The sequence below is a fragment of the Mytilus galloprovincialis genome, unplaced genomic scaffold (genome assembly GCF_965363235.1).
Source record: "Mytilus galloprovincialis unplaced genomic scaffold, xbMytGall1.hap1.1 HAP1_SCAFFOLD_35, whole genome shotgun sequence".
Classification (NCBI taxonomy): Eukaryota; Metazoa; Mollusca; class Bivalvia; order Mytilida; family Mytilidae; genus Mytilus; species Mytilus galloprovincialis.
In genome coordinates this window covers 83,208-102,038 of record NW_027467985.1, presented here as the reverse complement: position 1 = coordinate 102,038, position 18,831 = coordinate 83,208, and the positions used below count along the sequence as shown (strand labels likewise).

Sequence of the window (18,831 nt, the reverse complement as noted above, 5' to 3'; positions counted from 1 at the left end):
CCATACGCGTATGGTCCAAATACTCATATGGTCCGGAACATATACATAAAATATACATAATAAGACATATAAAAATGTGAAGATGTGGTATGATTGCTTAAGAGACAACTCTCCACAAGAGACCAAAATGACACAGAACACATAAACAAGCAACGTGTCCACCGCAATATTCAATAAAAATAATAGCGCTAATAGGGGTATTTCATCTATAAGAAAACATTATTACCACCAGAGATATGAACTTAATTGAAAGTCCTTTTCTAAGAGGTGCAACGTACAACAAACGTATTATAAGTGAATAGGTAACAAATAGGTAACAGGGTATTTACCGAGTGCTGGAACGGGTACATGCGCTCTAATAGGGTAATTTCATCTCTAAGAACACATTGTTACCACCAGAGACATGAACACAATTAAAAAACGATTTATTTTAAAGTGCAACGTATACCCTGCGCATTAAAAGCGAATAAGGAACGAATAAGTAACCGGGTATTATCCGAGCGCTGGAACGGGAACATACGCGCTAATAAGGATATTTCATCTATAAGAACACATTATTACCACCAGAGATATGAACACAATTGCAAAATCCTTTTCTAAAAGGTGCAACGTACAACAAACGTAAAAAAGCGAATAGGTAACGAATAGGTAACAGGGTATTAACAGAGCTCTGGAACGGGTACATGCGCGCAAATAGGGTCATTTCATCTCTAAGAACACATTGTTACCACCAGAGACATGAACACAATTGAAAATCCTTTTCTAAAAGGTGCAACGTACAACAAACGTATTATAAGAACGTATACCCTGCGCATTAAAAGCGAATAAGGAACGAATAAGTAACAGGGTATCACTTTAGCGCTGAAACGGGTACATATATTCTATTAGGGTAATTTCACCTCTAAGAACCAATACTGTTACCACCAGAGACACAAAACTATTTCTTTTTTAAAGTGTAACGCATAACACACATTTTAAAAGCGAATAAGGAACGAATAAGTAACAGGGTACCAGTCGAGCGCTGAAACGGGTACATATGTTCTTTTAGGGTTATTTCACCTCTAAGAACCGACAGTTACCACCAGAGACACAAAATCATTTCTTTTTTAAAGTGCAAAGCATAACACACGTTTTAAAAGCGAATAAGGGTCGAATAAGTAACAGGGTATCACTGAGTCGAGCGCTGAAACGGGAAGATATGTTCTATTAAGGTTATTTCACCTTTTAGAACCGACAATTACAACCAGAGACACAAAAATATTTCTTTTGTTAAAGTGAAACGCATAACACACGTTTTATAAGCGAATAAGGAACGAATAATTAACAGGATATCAGTGTAGCGGTGAAACGGGTACATAGGCGCTAATAGGGGTTTTTCAACTCAGAGAACACATAATTACCACCAGTGACATGAACACAATTAAAAAACGATTTATTTCAAGGTGCAACGTAAATCACGCGTATTAAAAGCGATTAAGGAACGAATAAGTAACAGGATATAAACCGAGCGGGTCATTTCATCTATAAGAACACATTTCATCTCTAAGAACACATTGTTATCACCAGAGACATGGACACAATTGAAAATCCTTTTCTAAAAGGTGCAACGTACAACAAACCAAGGTGTATCTCTAGTAATATTTTCAAAGACCAGGGACCCTATATGACATACACAAGACCCCATGGTCTTATCCTAAGTAATATTTACAAAGACCAAGGACCCCATATGACATACACAAGACACCATGGTCTTATCTCTAGTAATATTTTCATAAGACCAGGGACCCAATATGACATACACAAGACCCCATGGTCTTATCTCTAGTAATAATTTCATAAGACCAGGGACCCAATATGACATACACAAGACCCCATGGTCTTATCTCTAGTAATAATTTCATAAGACCAGGGACCCCATATGACATACACAAGACACCAAGGTCGTATCTCTAGTAATATTTACAAAGACCAAGGACCCCATATGACATACACAAGACACCATGGTCTTATCTCTAGTAATATTTTCATAAGACCAGGGACCCAATATGACATACACAAGACCCCATGGTCTTATCTCTAGTAATATTTTCATAAGACCAGGGACCCCATATGACATACACAAGACGCCATGGTCTTATCTCTAGTAATATTTTCAAAGACCAGGGACCCCATATAACATACACAAGACCCCATGGTCTTATCTCTAGTAATAATTTCATAAGACCAGGGAACCAATATGACATACACAAGACCCCATGGTCTTATCTCTAGTAATAATTTCATAAGACCAGGGACCCCATATGACATACACAAGACACCAAGGTCGTATCTCTAGTAATATTTACAAAGACCAAGGACCCCATATGACATACACAAGACACCATGGTCTTATCTCTAGTAATATTTTCATAAGACCAGGGACCCAATATGACATACACAAGACCCCATGGTCTTATCTCTAGTAATATTTTCATAAGACCAGGGACCCCATATGACATACACAAGACACCAATGTCGTATCTCTAGTAATATTTTCAAAGACCAGGGACCCCATATAACATACACAAGACCCCATGGTCTTATCTCTAGTAATAATTTCATAAGACCAGGGACCCCATATGACATACACAAGACACCAAGGTCGTATCTCTAGTAATATTTTCAAAGACCATGGACCCCATATGACATACACAAGACCCCATGGTCTTATCTCTAGTAATATTTTCAAAGACCAGGGACCTTATATGACATACACAAGACACCATGGTCTTATCTCTAGTAATATTTTCATAAGACCAGGGACCCTATATGACATGCACAAGACACCACGATCTTATCTTTAGTAATATTTTCAAAGACCAGGGACCTTATATGTCATACACAAGACACCATGGTCTTATCTCTAGTAATATTTTCAAAGACCAGGGACCCTATATAACATACACAAGACACCACGGTCTTATCTCTAGTAATAATTTCATAAGACCAGGGACCCCATATGACATACACAAGACGCCATGGTCTTAGCTCTAGTAATATTTTCATAAGACCATGGACCATATATTACATATACAAGACACCACGGTCTTATCTCTAGTAATATTTTCATAAGACCAAGGACAATATGACATACATAAGGTGCAAATTGAACATACCTTGTGCAATGTGACGATATGCACGGCATGACATTTCAAGGCGCTTGTGTGCATAAAATGCTTCTAATATGCGTGGCTGCACTATTTCCCGTGCATAGTCTATTCAACTTCACAGGACAGAATTTAATGCATTTCTGTTTTGTTGTGTACGCTACTGACGACCACCTAGGACAGTTTGTTAAAAATAAAACACGTTGAGACTTTGTTAATCTCACAAACAAGAAATGCCACAAAACAGTCAGCCTTAAGTTACATAGATTTAATTATGACTATTGAACGTGTAGCTAGCCTAGCTGCTACATAGATATTGATAGCAGATAGACTAGCTACTCGTTAAGTAAAAAAAATCTCTCATGGATGTGTAACTAAGCTACTGGACCAACTTCAGTGGGAATCACTGCAACACAGACGATGGAAACAGTGTCTGGTGCTGTGTTACAAGACTCAACACGAGATGATTGCCATTCATCCAGCCAAATACTACACAACAGGGGACAGTAGGACCAGGGGCAACCATAAATTTAGAAAAACTAGAGTGAAGAGGGATGTATACTACCACTCATTCTTCCCAAGAACAACTAGAGAATGGAATAAACTCCCCGAATCTGTAGTGGAGTCTGGATCTCTAGAGGACTTCAGGGCCAGAGTGAATACCATCCCCTGGACCCAGCCACATCTGAAATAGACAGCAGGATAACCAGTGTACATAGATGTAATTAATATCATATTTTATTGTAAACACCGTCCAGTTTATTTCCTGGACTTTTACTTTTGGCCAGAAGAGTGGCCTCCTGTCTGTTTGAGATGCGCCCGAGTCAATTACACTTTACTACAGAGTTCGACTCGTAGTGGGAAGAAGAAGAAGAAGAAGAAGAAATGATAAAAAAAAAAACTTTGGAGACTAAATAATTGCAGGAAAGCAGGGTTGGGTATAACGGACCCACTTGTAGAAAAATAACCATATGTTAACATAAAGTTTTGTACAGATATTATTTCATTGTAGATTAGAGAAAACATATTTGTATCAAACTTTATGAAATTAACTATACTAATATTATAGTATTGCCATACCAACGCTGTTTATTGTATTTCGTGTATAAGAAGAGGTGGTGGCAATTTTTTAATACTTTTACCCCCCCCCCCCAGGGGCGGATGCAGGAATTTTCGAAAGGGGGGGTGCTAACCCAGGGCACCCAGGGCAAAGGGGGGGGGGGTGCAAAACATATGTCCCGATACAAATGCATTGATCGGCAAAAATAAAGGGGGGGTGCGCACCCCCGGAACCCCCCTCCTGGATCCGCCACTGCCCCCCATTTTCTTTGAATTTGGGTCTTTCTAAATTTCACTCTAGTTGCTAGGGTCACCCTACCCCAACTTTGGGCCTCAATTTAAAATGTTTCATAACTTTACCCACCTGGGTCTTTGGGTCTAGGCAAACTGTAGGGATTTTTGTTTATGAATTGCAGAATGAGGAGGTGATGTCACTTTTATTGTAAACATTAGTTATTTAATACTGAGAGAGGTCAGATTCGTCTTTGAATATCTTTCTACTTTGGAAATTAAAGTACTTTAACACATTTAATACAATGATTGGTTCATCAATTAGGCAAAAGTCTTTATTCAAAATTACATTCGGGGCTCATTTTGTCCGAATTGCACTAAGACGAATGAATGACCAATCAAACACGACATGTACATCAAATACAGTTTTTCACATTGGGTTGTCGGCCTTGAAATTCTTTTACACAAACAGCGTATTTTTAAATCAGAAGTTAACTGTCATTATTTATTTTAAACAACACATTCGTCTTATTTCAGGTCAAGAGTACTTGCTATTTATCAAGCTTCCTGATCACCAAATCTTAATTATACATGTTGTAATATCATACATAAAAAAACACCGATGTTTGTTAAATAGTTTAATGTATACTCTATGCACTGAAGCCAAGAAAGGTGAGGTCTGTTCCCGTTGAAATATTGTTAGTTACCTACAATGAATTTCAACACATCTACCTCAGGTTTCAACGGGGCCCTTTGACCTCAATAACATATGAGTATAGAATTGATTGGGATTGGGATTGATACACTTTAATAGAACAAGGACTTGTATAGGCTGTTTAGCATTAGTTTTTTAATTTTTGAAGTTGAAAATTATGTTACAGGGCACAAAGGTATCTTTAAATTTATTTCTTACTGAAAATCTAAAGCTATTAAACCATTGATGTGGGTTATACATCCAGTGAGTGGGAAGATGATGATCTCAGAGGTAGAGATTAACTTATAAAGATCAGTAGCCAGCTGGGCTACGAGACCTGAAAATTGCGCTTTTTGTTCAGAAATGGCGCATAGAGTGACACATGTAAGCTCCCACATGGCGCACAATATGTTTCATTTTGTATCTAAATGTTAAGATATTGTAAAATGGATATGATATATAATATATAAAACACCCGGCCCATTGAACCTTTTACTTTCAATTCAATATCAATGTTCTAATATCACATACTACATGCAATAAATCAACTATATTTGGTGTATGGACAGTGTTCAAGCTAGTCCTTTTCACAGGGCGGTCCACCCGCCCTTACCCGAGTGCCGCCCTGTGCCCTTTGTACAGTTTCCAGGGCGCCCTGCCTTTTTTTGAAGATGGATTGTATATTATTTTGTTCGTATTGATATGATCCGCCAATAACGAAATTTTACCTGGCTTTCTTTACGACTCCAAGCTAATCAACAGTAACATCAGGTGTCACAATCTGTTGTTCTAGGTTATCCGTTTATTGGATGGGTCATTAATGATCATCAACATTAATTCATTCAAATAGAATCGGTCCTGCTTCAGGTTAAAGTTTTTGGTCAAGGTATAGTTTTTGATGAAGCTGAAGTCCAATCAACTTGAAGCTTAGTACACTTGTTGCTTATCATATGATCTTTCTAATTTTAAAGCTAACTCAGACTTTTGACCCAAATTGCATGGTCCACATGAAATAGTACATAGTACACATGTTCCCTTTGATATGATCTTTCCAATTGTAATGCCAAATTAGATTTTTTACCCCCTTTTTTAATGGTTCACTAAACATAGAAAATGATAGTGCGAGTGGGGCATCCATGTACTATGAACACATTCTTGTTAATACTTATTTTCACTGTTCACTATATGATCCTAACATTGTGCATTTACAGCTGTTTTTTGCTGTATTGCCATTAAGCACGCGCACAGCAGAGGTAGAACAATCATGCATAATACACCAGTTACTTCTAAAAATACAATGACAGCTAATCACCTTAAGACAGTACAACATTTCTTTATACATTATAATTTAAAAGCAGGTAATCCAAACATAACATTGTACTTAAAACCATTAACAAGGAAACCCTTTTAATTTGTGATCTTCCCTTATATTTCCATTTCCGCTTGTTTTCCCCACTAAAATGTTATAAATATAAATAGATTTTCTACACCATGATGTATAACACACCTACCTTTGTTGGGTGAAATCATTATTTCATAAAAAAAAATATGGCAAGAGTTGTACACATGAGAGCGCTTAGTATACAATTTCCCAAATAGTTCATGTTTCAACGGGCATTATTCTTTTTAAAGTAAGTAATCCACACTGATTTTTGAACTCGTCCAAGATAAAGCTGATTTAACCTATGAGCCCAAGACATTGCTGATTTAACCTCTGATATAAGTTGTTTCTATGTACCCTTCAAAGCATTGTGTGAGAGGAAAAAAGGCATGTGACATATACAATATGTACATGCATGGTAAGCAATGGTAATTAAAAAAAAAACTGTCCACATAATTCGCAAGCCTATACCAATCAATCAAAATCTTTAGAAAAAATCTAGGACAAGTTTTATGATAAATGGGTCTCATTGGGGTCTAAGCGTGACGCGGGATTGCCGATTATTTTGTAAGCGTGAAACGTGAAAGTCAAATTATTGTGTCGTGAAAACGGGAAATGAGGTCTAGCGGGATCCAGGAAATGACAAAAAAATGAGAATTGCTTACGTACATAGTGTAAGCGGGAAACGGGAATGTGACAAAACAGTAAGCGGGATCCGGGATCGGCACACCCCAATGAGACCCCCTGATAACAAAAAGAATCTGCAGCTTATCGTTCAAACTTTTGAACAGGACAGGAGTCAGAAAATGTCTCAAAAGCACATATACTTTAAAAGGGTAAAGAAATAATCTTCTACCAATCTTCTGAAAAACAATATGAACTGACGGCAACGCCTATTCACATTAGGAAAAAAACAAATTATACAACGGTATTATATAGTTAACATGGTTAAGAATTAATCTAAGAAAGTTTCAATAAATTCTAAAATTTTAGAAGAAATGGAGGATACACCATATACACTCCCCATATATAGCAATGAACAGTCAAATATTTGCTAAGCGAAAACCCAATTAATTTGTGGAAGTTTGTTTGAACGAAATTCATTCACTGGTTTAGAAAAGTATATTTACGCAAAAAAGAAGCAGTTGGTACATATAGCAAAGAATACAATTTTCTTAAAAAAAGAAGAGAGGAAACAGCTAGTGCAAACATTTTTAGATATTAGAAAGTTATTAGAATTTCTTTGAGAACAGTGATACTAAGTTGTTAACAGAAATACTTTGTGGTGAAAGAAATATACACATACTTTGTAAGCAACTGGGATTCTAAGTATTATCATCACAACTTTGGACAGCCTTGGTTTTCTTGAGATACACATCAACACTACTTCAAGACTGGAAGTGCAAAACTATTCTACCTACATATACCCAGATATGATAAATTAATGTATTGCCATAAATAGTTTGGAAGGCTTTGTCTTCATGAGGTTCATATTATTTGAACCTAAAGTATAGACCAATTAAATTTTCATACATACTGTAAATCGATGCCTCGTGTAGAGAGTGCTACGGTCACTGCAAGATAAGAACCATTGTAACAGCTCTTTGAAGGGTCCATATCCAATTAACCTTCATTTTCCATTTGCAGTCCAAATTGCCTCGAACTTTCAAATCGGTCTACATTAAGGTCCAAAGGGTCCAAAATTAAACTTAGTTTGATTTTTACAAAAATTGCATTCTTGGGGTTCTTTGATATGCTGAATCTAAACATGTACTTTGATTTTTGATTATGGGCCCAGTTTTCAAGATGGTCCAAATCGGGGTCCAAAATTTAACTTTATTTGATTTTAACAAAAATTGAATATATGGGGTTCTTCAATATGCTGAATCTAATCATGTATTTAGATTTTTAATATTTGGTCCTGGTTATCAAATTGGTCCACATTGAGGTCTAAAAGGTCTAAAATTGACATTATTTGATTTCATCAAAAATTGAATTCTTGGGGTTCTATGATATGCTGAATCTAACCTTGTATTTAGATTTTGGATATTGGACCATAGACCACATTCATTTGGTATATATTACAGCTAGGACCTTGGTACTCGTTTAATACATATACATGTACATCTATTGGGAAATATAAATTGACATCAGATTTACACTCAGGGATTTGTGTAACGTAGTAGCATATTAATTTTGTGTTTCTATTTTTTTGGAGGTCAAACGACCCCGATGACTTCCGTACACTATATTCAAAATTAATGGCAAATCATCGGCACAGACCTGTCTAGTGTACAGTCAAGCTATATTTTTATCTATTGTGGTCTATTAGACAGATATTGGTAAATTTATTTTTTCACAAGGGCAAATAAATACACATTTGATATTTGATTATCAAAAACATCTTCAAATACAGCAAATATGACATGTTGACATGTTGCCACACATTAAAAAATGTTTTTGAAAATTGCTTTACACCTTTTGGGAAAATATTGTGTACGCGTTTTTCCAAGGGCAACTAATCTAAACGAACGACCATTCTGCACCTGAACAACCGCTACGGTAAACCGTCAACAAAAAGATGCAAACAATTAAATCATTGAACACTGTCATCCTGAAGAATATACTACACTGTCAGTATACAGGACACCAATGTCATTGTGATTTGCACATCTTAAAATTTTTAATTATGTTTTATATAGTTTTGTCTGATTGTAGAATATTCTGTACAAAATACCGTCAGACATAGTGAAAAAAATATATGATAGGATATGTCTAAGGCGTTACGCGCGATATGTTCGTACATGTAAGCGTAACACAACGTCGCGAATATTTCGTAACGTTCAAACCGAAAATTCGACTGAAACGTTGTTTTTAAGCAAGTGCGACATTCTTGTAAGACTCGGCAAAATCGACGGTGCTTTTTAACTACTTATCGAAAATTGATGTATTTCAGTTTTTTGAAAATTTAAGAAAAATAACATTTTAAAAAATCATAAATTCTACCATTATAAGAGCAGTGATAAGCAAACAATGGACGTAAATTTGAGTTGAGTTCGTTTTTAAGTTAAAAAATGGCGGTGCGACAAACTTGTAAGCCTTTGAAAAATCGCTCATAAATTACCATATATCATGTTTCAGGATATTTGTCTTTAAATTCATAAAATTAAGCAAATTAACATTGATGTAGTAAATACAAATACTACACTTTTTTCATTTTAGATAAATATTTTTTGATTCTCAAATCTGGAATCCCAATTTTTTTTCCCGCGGGACAGATTTGCCCTTTTAGTATTGAACGCGTTTTTTTTTCTATGACGTCATCATAACGTCATAAAAATGCATAAAGGAATGGAGGAACTATTCTGTTTAATAATGGAAAAACACGTTTTTCAAAATATTAAATAGTTTTGACGAAAATCATAGTTTAGTGGTTACAATAACTGAAATATGTTACGCGGGACAACCTAAAAATAGCCGTTTTTTTTAAATGAAGTTTCAACAATTATTTTATTTGTTTTTTATTTTAAAAAATCGTTATTTTTTAAAATACGTACAATGAGGGGGAGGACAGGGGTAAGGGAGACAAGGAGAAAGGGGGTAGGAGAAAGGAGAAAGGGGGTGGGAGAAAGGAGAAATGGGTAGGAGAAAGGAGAGGAAGGCTGGGAGAAAGGAGAAAAAGTTGGACAAAAAAATAAAATATGACAAAATAAAATATCTCTCTTTTTTCCGGTAAATTAAAAAAAAAATAAGGAGAAGAGGGGTAGGAGAAAGGAGAAGAGGGGTGGAAGAAGGGAGAAGGGTACCCCCTGTCCTCCCCCTCTACAATAGCAACTACTCAGAAGTTTTATAAATATTTTTCTCTAATTTTTAGTCAATTTATCCCTTTCTAGTGCACCCATTGTATAAAAAAAATCCACGTGTGCTTCGTTTGATCTCAGTTCTTCATTGGTTAAAATCCGATTATGACGTCGAATTTTCTTGTTTTCCTCCGAATTTCCTATTGTGACGGCATGAAAAAAAGGCGACCATGCCTGATGACATCACATAGAAAGAACACATCTTTTTGCAGATCAGTCGCAAAGAAGGAATAAGTTTGCCTGCGTATTGTTAGAAAATCATTAGATAAACAGATTCCACCACCAAATCTCGTGTAATACGATATTTATCCACTCTCGACAGTTAAATTTTAAATATTTCTTCTTCCGAATACGGGAGTAGACTCCTAGGTAGGAGTGTAAAACGCTCGGCGAGTCTCGGGTTTAGTCGCACACCAGTCGTGTCCAATCCGGATCTCAAAAACCGATTCCGATATGCAGTTTATTGTATAATAGATACGTCAGCAAAACCAGTGTACACATCATGCACATATTTAATGGATTTGTCATAAGGCGCTAACAACAAAACGCAACGATAAGAATAGGAAACACAACCATAAAAATAATTATGGAGGAATGGTGAGACAGTGGCGGACCCCTCCCCCCCGTATTTTCCACCTTTACCAGATGAACCACTTCAGTTGGAAAATCCTCTTGAAGTGTAGAATCCCTTATTGTTGATTATTCACTATTGCCGTATTGGAGGGGGAGGACAGGCGTAAGGGAGACGGGGAGAAAGGGGGTAGGAGAAAGGAGAAAGGGGGTGGGAGAAAGGAGAAAGGGGGTAGGAGAAAGGAGAGGAAGGCTGGGAGAAAGGAGAAAAAATAAAATATCTCCTTTTAAAATTTTTTCTTATATTTCAAGAAAAAATATCTCAAAAGGAGATGTTTTATTCTAATGGGAGAAAGGAGAACAGGGGTAGGAGAAAGGAGAAGATGGGTGGGAGAAGGGAGAAGGGTACCCCCCTGTCCTCCCCCTCGTATTGGGCTATTCCAGAAATAATCCATACCCCCCTATAGTCCAAATAATTATGACGTCTTAAAAGGCTATTATAATTTTTTTCTTTGACGCCTTACATCGACGACGTTAATGTAAGGCGTCAAAGAAAAAAATTATAATAGCCTTTCAAGACGTCATAATTATTTGGACTAACCCCCCTATAGAAGGTTAAGGATTTCCAGAAAAAAAATCTGTTAAAATCTCAGATTTTCAAGAAAATATTCTGTAAGTTGTCAATAATTTCCAGATTATTTCAAAAATTCTAAAAAATATTCCAGGAAAAAAATGAGAATAATACTAAAAATTCCAAGAAAATATCCTGTGGAAATAAATATTTCCAGACAAATTTAATTTCCAACAGAAAAATTCCAGATAAACAATTTTCATGAAACATATAAGTTTTAATATTGTTTTTTGTGTGTCATACATGTAGATGATTAGATCAAACTGGCATTCATTCAGTGTATGGCAGCTGTATGCTTACTTGTTTTTGTTTAAATGTCTTTGTGATCAAGTTCATCCATTTCAAATGTACAATCATTCAATGGATAATTTATCTTGGGTCTTTTTATATTGTTATGATACATTACGGTCTCTGGTAAGGGTGAAGGTTGGCTCCTGTTGTAATGTTTAAAACACTACATTTTTTTATGCACCTTTTCTAAATCAGATGCCATTGACATTGTTCAGTGGTTGTCATTTGTTGGTGTAGTAACTTGTTCATGTTTCTGGTTTCTTTTTTTTTCATATAGATTCCACAGTTGGTTTTCTGTTATTTTTGGGGCCCATTATAACTTGTTGCTTGGTGTGAGCCAAGGCTCCATGTTTTTGACCTATACCTGTTAACTTTTTATGCGCTGTGATTTGGGTTGAGAGATGTCTCATTGGTATTCTTACCACATCTTCTTGTTTATACATGTAGGACTCTAAAGTGCGATGGTACTCTAAAGTGCGATGGTCACGCTAAAGTGCAATGGTCTACGCTAAAGTATGACGGTGTCTCACGCTAAAGTGCAATGTTTGTTTGTTCCCTAAAGTACGATGGTACAGCACGCTAAAGCGCGATGGAACAAAAGAGAAAGATTCAAGGGCACTAATGTCAAAAACAAGTCTTTTTGCGAAATCTAGTTTGCAATGATTCAACATATATACAACTTAGATTGACAACTAATACAAATAAATTTTGGAAAATCACTTGGATCATTTTGAATATCAATGTTTAGTGAGAGTTTAATGTCTCTAGCATATTTTGATTTTTCGTATTATAGGTGGTGAGCAGTTCTCTTTTCTGTAGTTCCACATAAACGACAGTTATAGTCTGGGTCCATTTTTTACCATATCTGTTGACAAAAAAAGACTATTTTGGATTTGTTTTAAAGGGTTGAAGGGTAGAAAAAGCACATCATAAGTTGTGATTGAAAGTTGTTTGTCTTACGTCCAGTGGCATGTATTTCATTCATATTTCGGGACTGTACATATTGAAAATTGAGCCGATTTAATCAAGATTTAAAAAAAGACAATTTTATTATAGAGCAATTATAAGACTTACAAATGTACTCCAAATCCAGGGCTGGTTTAACACCATGTTAAATAAGGCTTTACGTATATTATTATATACAGTGGCGGATCCAGAGGGGGGTTCCGGGGGTGCGCACCCCCCTTTATTTTGGCAGATCAATGCATTTGAATCGGGACATATGTTTTGCACCCCCCCTTTGCCCTGGGCTAGCACCCCCCCTTTCGAAAATTCCTGCATCCGCCACTGATATATGAAATATCCTGACTGCCAAATATACATCACTGATTTCTGATTTCATGGACATGTATATGTTAAGTGCACTGTAAAACAGTTTCAGTTTACGTTTTTGAAATAGACATTAAACCTTGTTTTTTAAGTGCATATATAAAGTATAAGATTTACAGTAGAAGTTGATAACTTTAAGATTTGTCCTTGTGAGAAAACAATACTCGGGTCATAAAGACTTTTTTTAAATCTTGGCTAGTATATATATTGGCATAGTCATACATGTTCAAATGATAAAATACTGACCATGGCTTTATATGATCGGAAAGGTCTTTCAATTGCGGGTAGACATGAAGTTTTTATATTCACAATTAAAAAGATATTAACCAACATTATATAAATAGCTACACAACGAAGTGAGATCTCTGTTTTCTTCTTCTGTATTTTGTTGATGTTGGTACTTGTTCGATTAATTTTCGTATTTTAAACTGGAAATTTCTACTTTCCAGGGTTATCCAGTACCTTAACTATATAGACTACTCGAAACTTCACAGTAATTATTTTTATCAAATATATTTATTTTTAACCGGCGGTAACCGGAACACACCTTAATTACGATTTAAACTTAACCCACAAACTAATGAAATATTGTCACTCACCACTTCAAAACGTTGTAGTATTCAAAGTTCTCGTCCGATTTTCTTGTTTTGTACATCAGTCGATTTGTTTTGAAAAATTGAATAATTCTGAAAGACCACAGACGAGATTGAAATAAACAAAGGGGTTTTCCGACAGGTATTAGAGATAACCTTTCGCAATAAAAACCACGTGATGATAAGAAGTATGTCTGGTCAATTTAGGACGGCGGCATCGCACATGGTCACAAAGGGCTATTAACGATAACATACTAATTAGTCAGTTTCCATATCTTTTCTACAGAGCTCCCCGGGTTATAAATAAGTGCTAACAAATCGTTGTAGTTCCTGTCAATATAATACTTCCATGGTTCAACATAAATAGATTGTTATATTGGTTATCAAAATCAGCTAGTGGCAAAATCTTCTGAGTTTTGAATTTTATAAGCTCCAGACATCCCCCCCTTTTTTTTGTAAAACAAAATTTTTGTTTAGTATGTATGTTATCTTTATATTTATATTATAAAATCTTCAATATAAATTTGAATAAGAAATGACTGATTTTCTACAAAAAAAAATTGTATACTGGAATGAAATTTGAGAAGTTATCAAAGGAGTACATGTAGGTTCAGTAAGACCCCTTTTTGGCTCCAAAATTAAGCAGCTTTGCAAAATTGAGCAAATGTAATCTTTTAGCTATTTTTTGGAAAGTAGAATGCTTCTGCTACATAAATATGTGCTGTTTTTGACAATACAATGTACATATATCGTGTACTAGCATCATAAAGTCATGCTAAATTACTGAAATCTTCACAATTATAGCATTTTAGTTAAATTTTAGACAGTTTCCGTCTAAAGCTTAGATAATGCAGCCTCTAATGAAGAGAAGTTATGTATACAGCATTACGGGTAACGAGGGTAAAGGGGCGAGTTTCTTCATATTTTGGCTTGGTAAATATGAATGTCATGTGAATATTCTGAGACATTTATTCAGGAGATTAAATATTTTCTTTGGTAATATCTTCTGACATCAGACTCGGACTTCTCTTGAACTGAATTTTAAATGTGCGTATTGTAAAGTGGCCGCATTCGTGTTCATTCATAATATTAAAATGTAAGTTGTATTTGATGATAATACATAACATATACATGATATATAAAGGTTGAGGATGAACACGGATGCGGCCACTTTCATTTTTGACGAAAACCATCTTAAAAGTGACGTTTTTTGGCATATTTGTTAGATTTTTAACCGGATTTTTGTGACAAAAATGTCGGTTATTGATTTGGGGATGTACGGCGGGCGGGCGGGCGGGCGGGCGGCAATCAAATGTTGTCCGTGCATTAACTCATGAACCGTTCAATCAAAGCTTTTAAAATTTTAATATGTTGTTACTGACAACTAAATGAAGGTCAAGTTCAATAATGGCGATTTTGACTTTTACCGTTCAGGAGTTATGGTTCTTGAAAGATTGAAAAATGAAGTTTCCAGTCGTGTCCGTGCATTTACGCATGAACTGTTCTACTAAAGCTTCCCAAATTTTAATATGTTGTTACTGATGACAAAATGGAGGTCATGTTTAATAATGACGATTTTGACTTTTACCGTTCAGGAGTTATGGTTCTTAAAAGATTGAAAAATGGAGTTTCCAGTTGTGTCCGTGCATTTACGCATGAACTGTTCTACCAAAGTTTCCCAAATTTTAATATGTTGTTACTTATGACAAAATAGAGGTCATGTTCAATAATGGCGATTTTGACTTTTACTGTTCAGGAGTTATGGTTCTTGAAAGATTGAAAAATGGTGTTTCCAGTCGTGTCCATGCATTTTCTCATGAACCATTCAACCAAAGCTTTTGAAATTTTTATATGTTGTTACTGATGACAAAATGGAGGTCAAGTTTAATAATAAGGATTTTGACTTTTACCGTTCAGGAGTTATGGTTCTTGAAAGATTGAAAAATGGAGTTTCCAGTCGTGTCCCTGCATTTACGCATGAACTGTTCTACCAAAGCTTCCCAAATTTTAATATGTTGTTACTGATGACAAAATAGAGGTCAAGTTCAATAAAGACGATTTTGACTTTTACCGTTCAGGAGTTATGGTTCTTGAAAGATTGAAAAATGGTGTTTCCAGTCGTGTCCGTGCATTTTCTCATGAACCATTCAACCAAAGCTTTTGAAATTTTTATATGTTGTTACTGATGGCAAAATAGAGGTCAAGTTCAGTAATGATGATTTTGACTTTTACCGTTCAGGAGTTATGGTTCTTGAAAGATTGTAAAATGGCGTTTCCATTCACGTTGTTGCATTTACTCATGAACCATTCAATCTAAGCTTTTCAAATTTTTATATGTTGATACTGATGACAAAATGGAGGTCAAATTTGATGTTGACAATTTTCACTTTCACCATTCATCAGTAATGGTTCTTGTGATATTGCCAGGACACAAATAAATATTAATAAATCCGGTTTGCTGTCGTTGTGACAGCCTCTTGTTCATATTTAAGCTTCAATCGGAGCGTTTTTAATGACTGATCATTTAAATCTTTTACATAAACTAATCGAATCAATTGAAATATACACTTAAGTGTTTAAAAAGTGTCCTAAATATCTCGTTAGATGAAACTGAAATTTGGGGCCAAAATCGGCCCTTACCGGACCTACTCCTTTAATGTTCTCATACCACAGTCACAATTTGAAAATGTTTTCTCCAAATACAAATGGTTTTTAAAAAAATTATAAATTAGTTCACAATACATTACAAAATAAATGTGTCTCTAATCTCATATAATTTCCTGTACATGCAGTTTTACAATTTTCTATTTGTCGCCTGCAACTAAAGTGGCCAAATCTAGACATCTAACAATCCTTCTTTGGGGAACGATTTATATAATTTCTTATTGTTTTCAAATTCCTGTATTTCTTTACATGTTATAATTTCCTAAAACATCATGAAATTAAAGAAAATTACAAAACTTTTAAACAATTGTTAAACTCTAAATTTGTATAATATGAATGACATTTGATTTTTTAAATGTATACATGTTTAACATTTTTAAAGTTAAGATAAGTTATGGAACTGAAAGATGATACATTATGTATATATATTCAAAACATATTCATATAATAGATGTAATCATATTAATCCACTTAGACAAATAGAGTCAATGTATTATAATGATTGATAAATAAACGGAAAAAATAACAATTTAAATAATAAAAAAATAAACTTTTCTAATTTTAAAACTGAGACTAAATATTTATTTTTGCAGAGCAAGGGATTATGGATACATAGTTCCTAGTATTTATCTCCTTTGTCTTATAACATGTGGTTCAAGTATTTGCATGTAGTATATTATGATATAATTAAAGTCCACAGAAATGGCCATGTGTTCACAGTGGGACTTCTTTAAAGCTTTTTAATTACTGATTGTTTGTCAACTAGATGGCTAGATAAAATAATCTTCAACCTCAACAACTATGAAAAGCAGTAGGTCCTGGTGTGTGGTTTCTCACAAATTTCAATACAAACATACTTGTAGAGAACATAAATCATTGTAAATAAAACCCTATAAATCCAGATAGTGAACTATGATTTTGTTTTTATTTTAAAACCATTAAAACACTGACTTGTAAATAGTTGTAAAAATCTTGATTTGTTATCAACATCCAGTATTTTTACTTAGTCATTTCTTTTGATTCTTCATTTCTTAGTATGGATGTTTTGCATTTTTTATCATAAACCTTATAGCTGCATTAAAATATGACTCCTTCACAATAAAAAACAAACTTGAAACAAAAAGATAACTATGGGTCTATAATCAAGTTTGATTACAAAATCAAAAGTTAAATATAATTAGTGGAATTTGGATGTTAGAACCATTTGTTATGTTTATAAAGGTTTTTTTTTTATCATTTTTGTCATGAATAAATTATAATATACACAGTATTCATATCAATTTAATTTCACTTAGTTCTAGAAATGCAAGTTTCAAAATATTTTTTTTAATCACAGGCATTTATTTTCTGAGAATTTTTTCCCTTATGCCATGACCATAACCATGATAACACATGTTTTATGAAAATGCAAAAAAGCAAACAAGTTCTATAATACCAATATACTGATATACATGCATGTACATGTAACTTCCATGGTAAAAGAAAAGAGGGGGAAATATTATTATCTCAATCTCCAATTAGAAGTTGTGAATTGTCCCAATAAGATTACAAATGTAATAGTAAACATGTCATGTGGTGTTGAAAGTATGCATTTCTTTTGAAGTATTATCACTATCAATATCTACATGAATATCATATCCCCTGAATGTTATGTTAGAAGCTGAGGTACATGAACAAATGTACATTTTTTTATTTTTTTTTAGGTCCTATTGCAAACAATTTCAAATTTACAACTCTCAGACTTAATAGATATAGGAAGATGTGGTGTGAGTGCCAATGAGACAACTCTCCATACAAATAACAATTTAAAAAGTAAACCATTATAGGTTAAAGTACGGCCTTAAGTTCAGTACTGACAACTCTGGCTTACAACATGTATGGACACACTTTATACATGTAGTATTAAAATAATAAAATGTGGTATCATTTCCAAATTGCCAATAAGACTACTCTCCAATAGTTAAGATAATCATGCCATCTGCTGTGGGTATTTTTCAATTTTCACATCTTTTGATCCACTGGAAGGCGTCAAAGCAAAAGCTTAAAATAGCTTTCCTAGACATCATAATTATTTGTACTAACTCCCCACCAGAGATCAAAAGATACAAAATTAACCACTTAAGAATATCGTACAGCCTTCAACAACGAGCAAAAACCTATTAAACCACTTTAAATTTCTGGTACATTGTTTGTAAAGATACATAGGGCTTTAGAATTACCTAATGAACTACAGATATACATACAAGCACAAATTTATCTTAAGTTTACTGAAAGCGACTAGAATCCAGATTTTCCATGGAATTTTTAAACTTTTATTGTTGCCTTCTATAGGATGCTCTGGATTTCCAGAAATTTTCTAATAACAACAGCATAATTTTCCAT

The 18,831-nt window shown here is 34.5% G+C and overlaps 1 protein-coding gene across 6 annotated transcripts in view; it reads left to right on the top strand.

The window, feature by feature from the left end:
* Positions 1 to 10,844: 10,844 nt before the first annotated feature.
* Positions 10,845 to 18,831, top strand: part of LOC143059881 (uncharacterized) — a 43,830-nt gene continuing 35,843 nt past the window's right edge. For all 6 annotated transcript variants that reach the window (XM_076233455.1, XM_076233460.1, XM_076233454.1 and 3 more), the window contains exon 1: positions 10,845 to 10,968. In XM_076233455.1, coding sequence (XP_076089570.1) covers positions 10,966 to 10,968 — 3 coding nt within the window. In that variant the 5' untranslated portion in view covers positions 10,845 to 10,965. The remainder of the gene's footprint in view (positions 10,969 to 18,831) is intronic.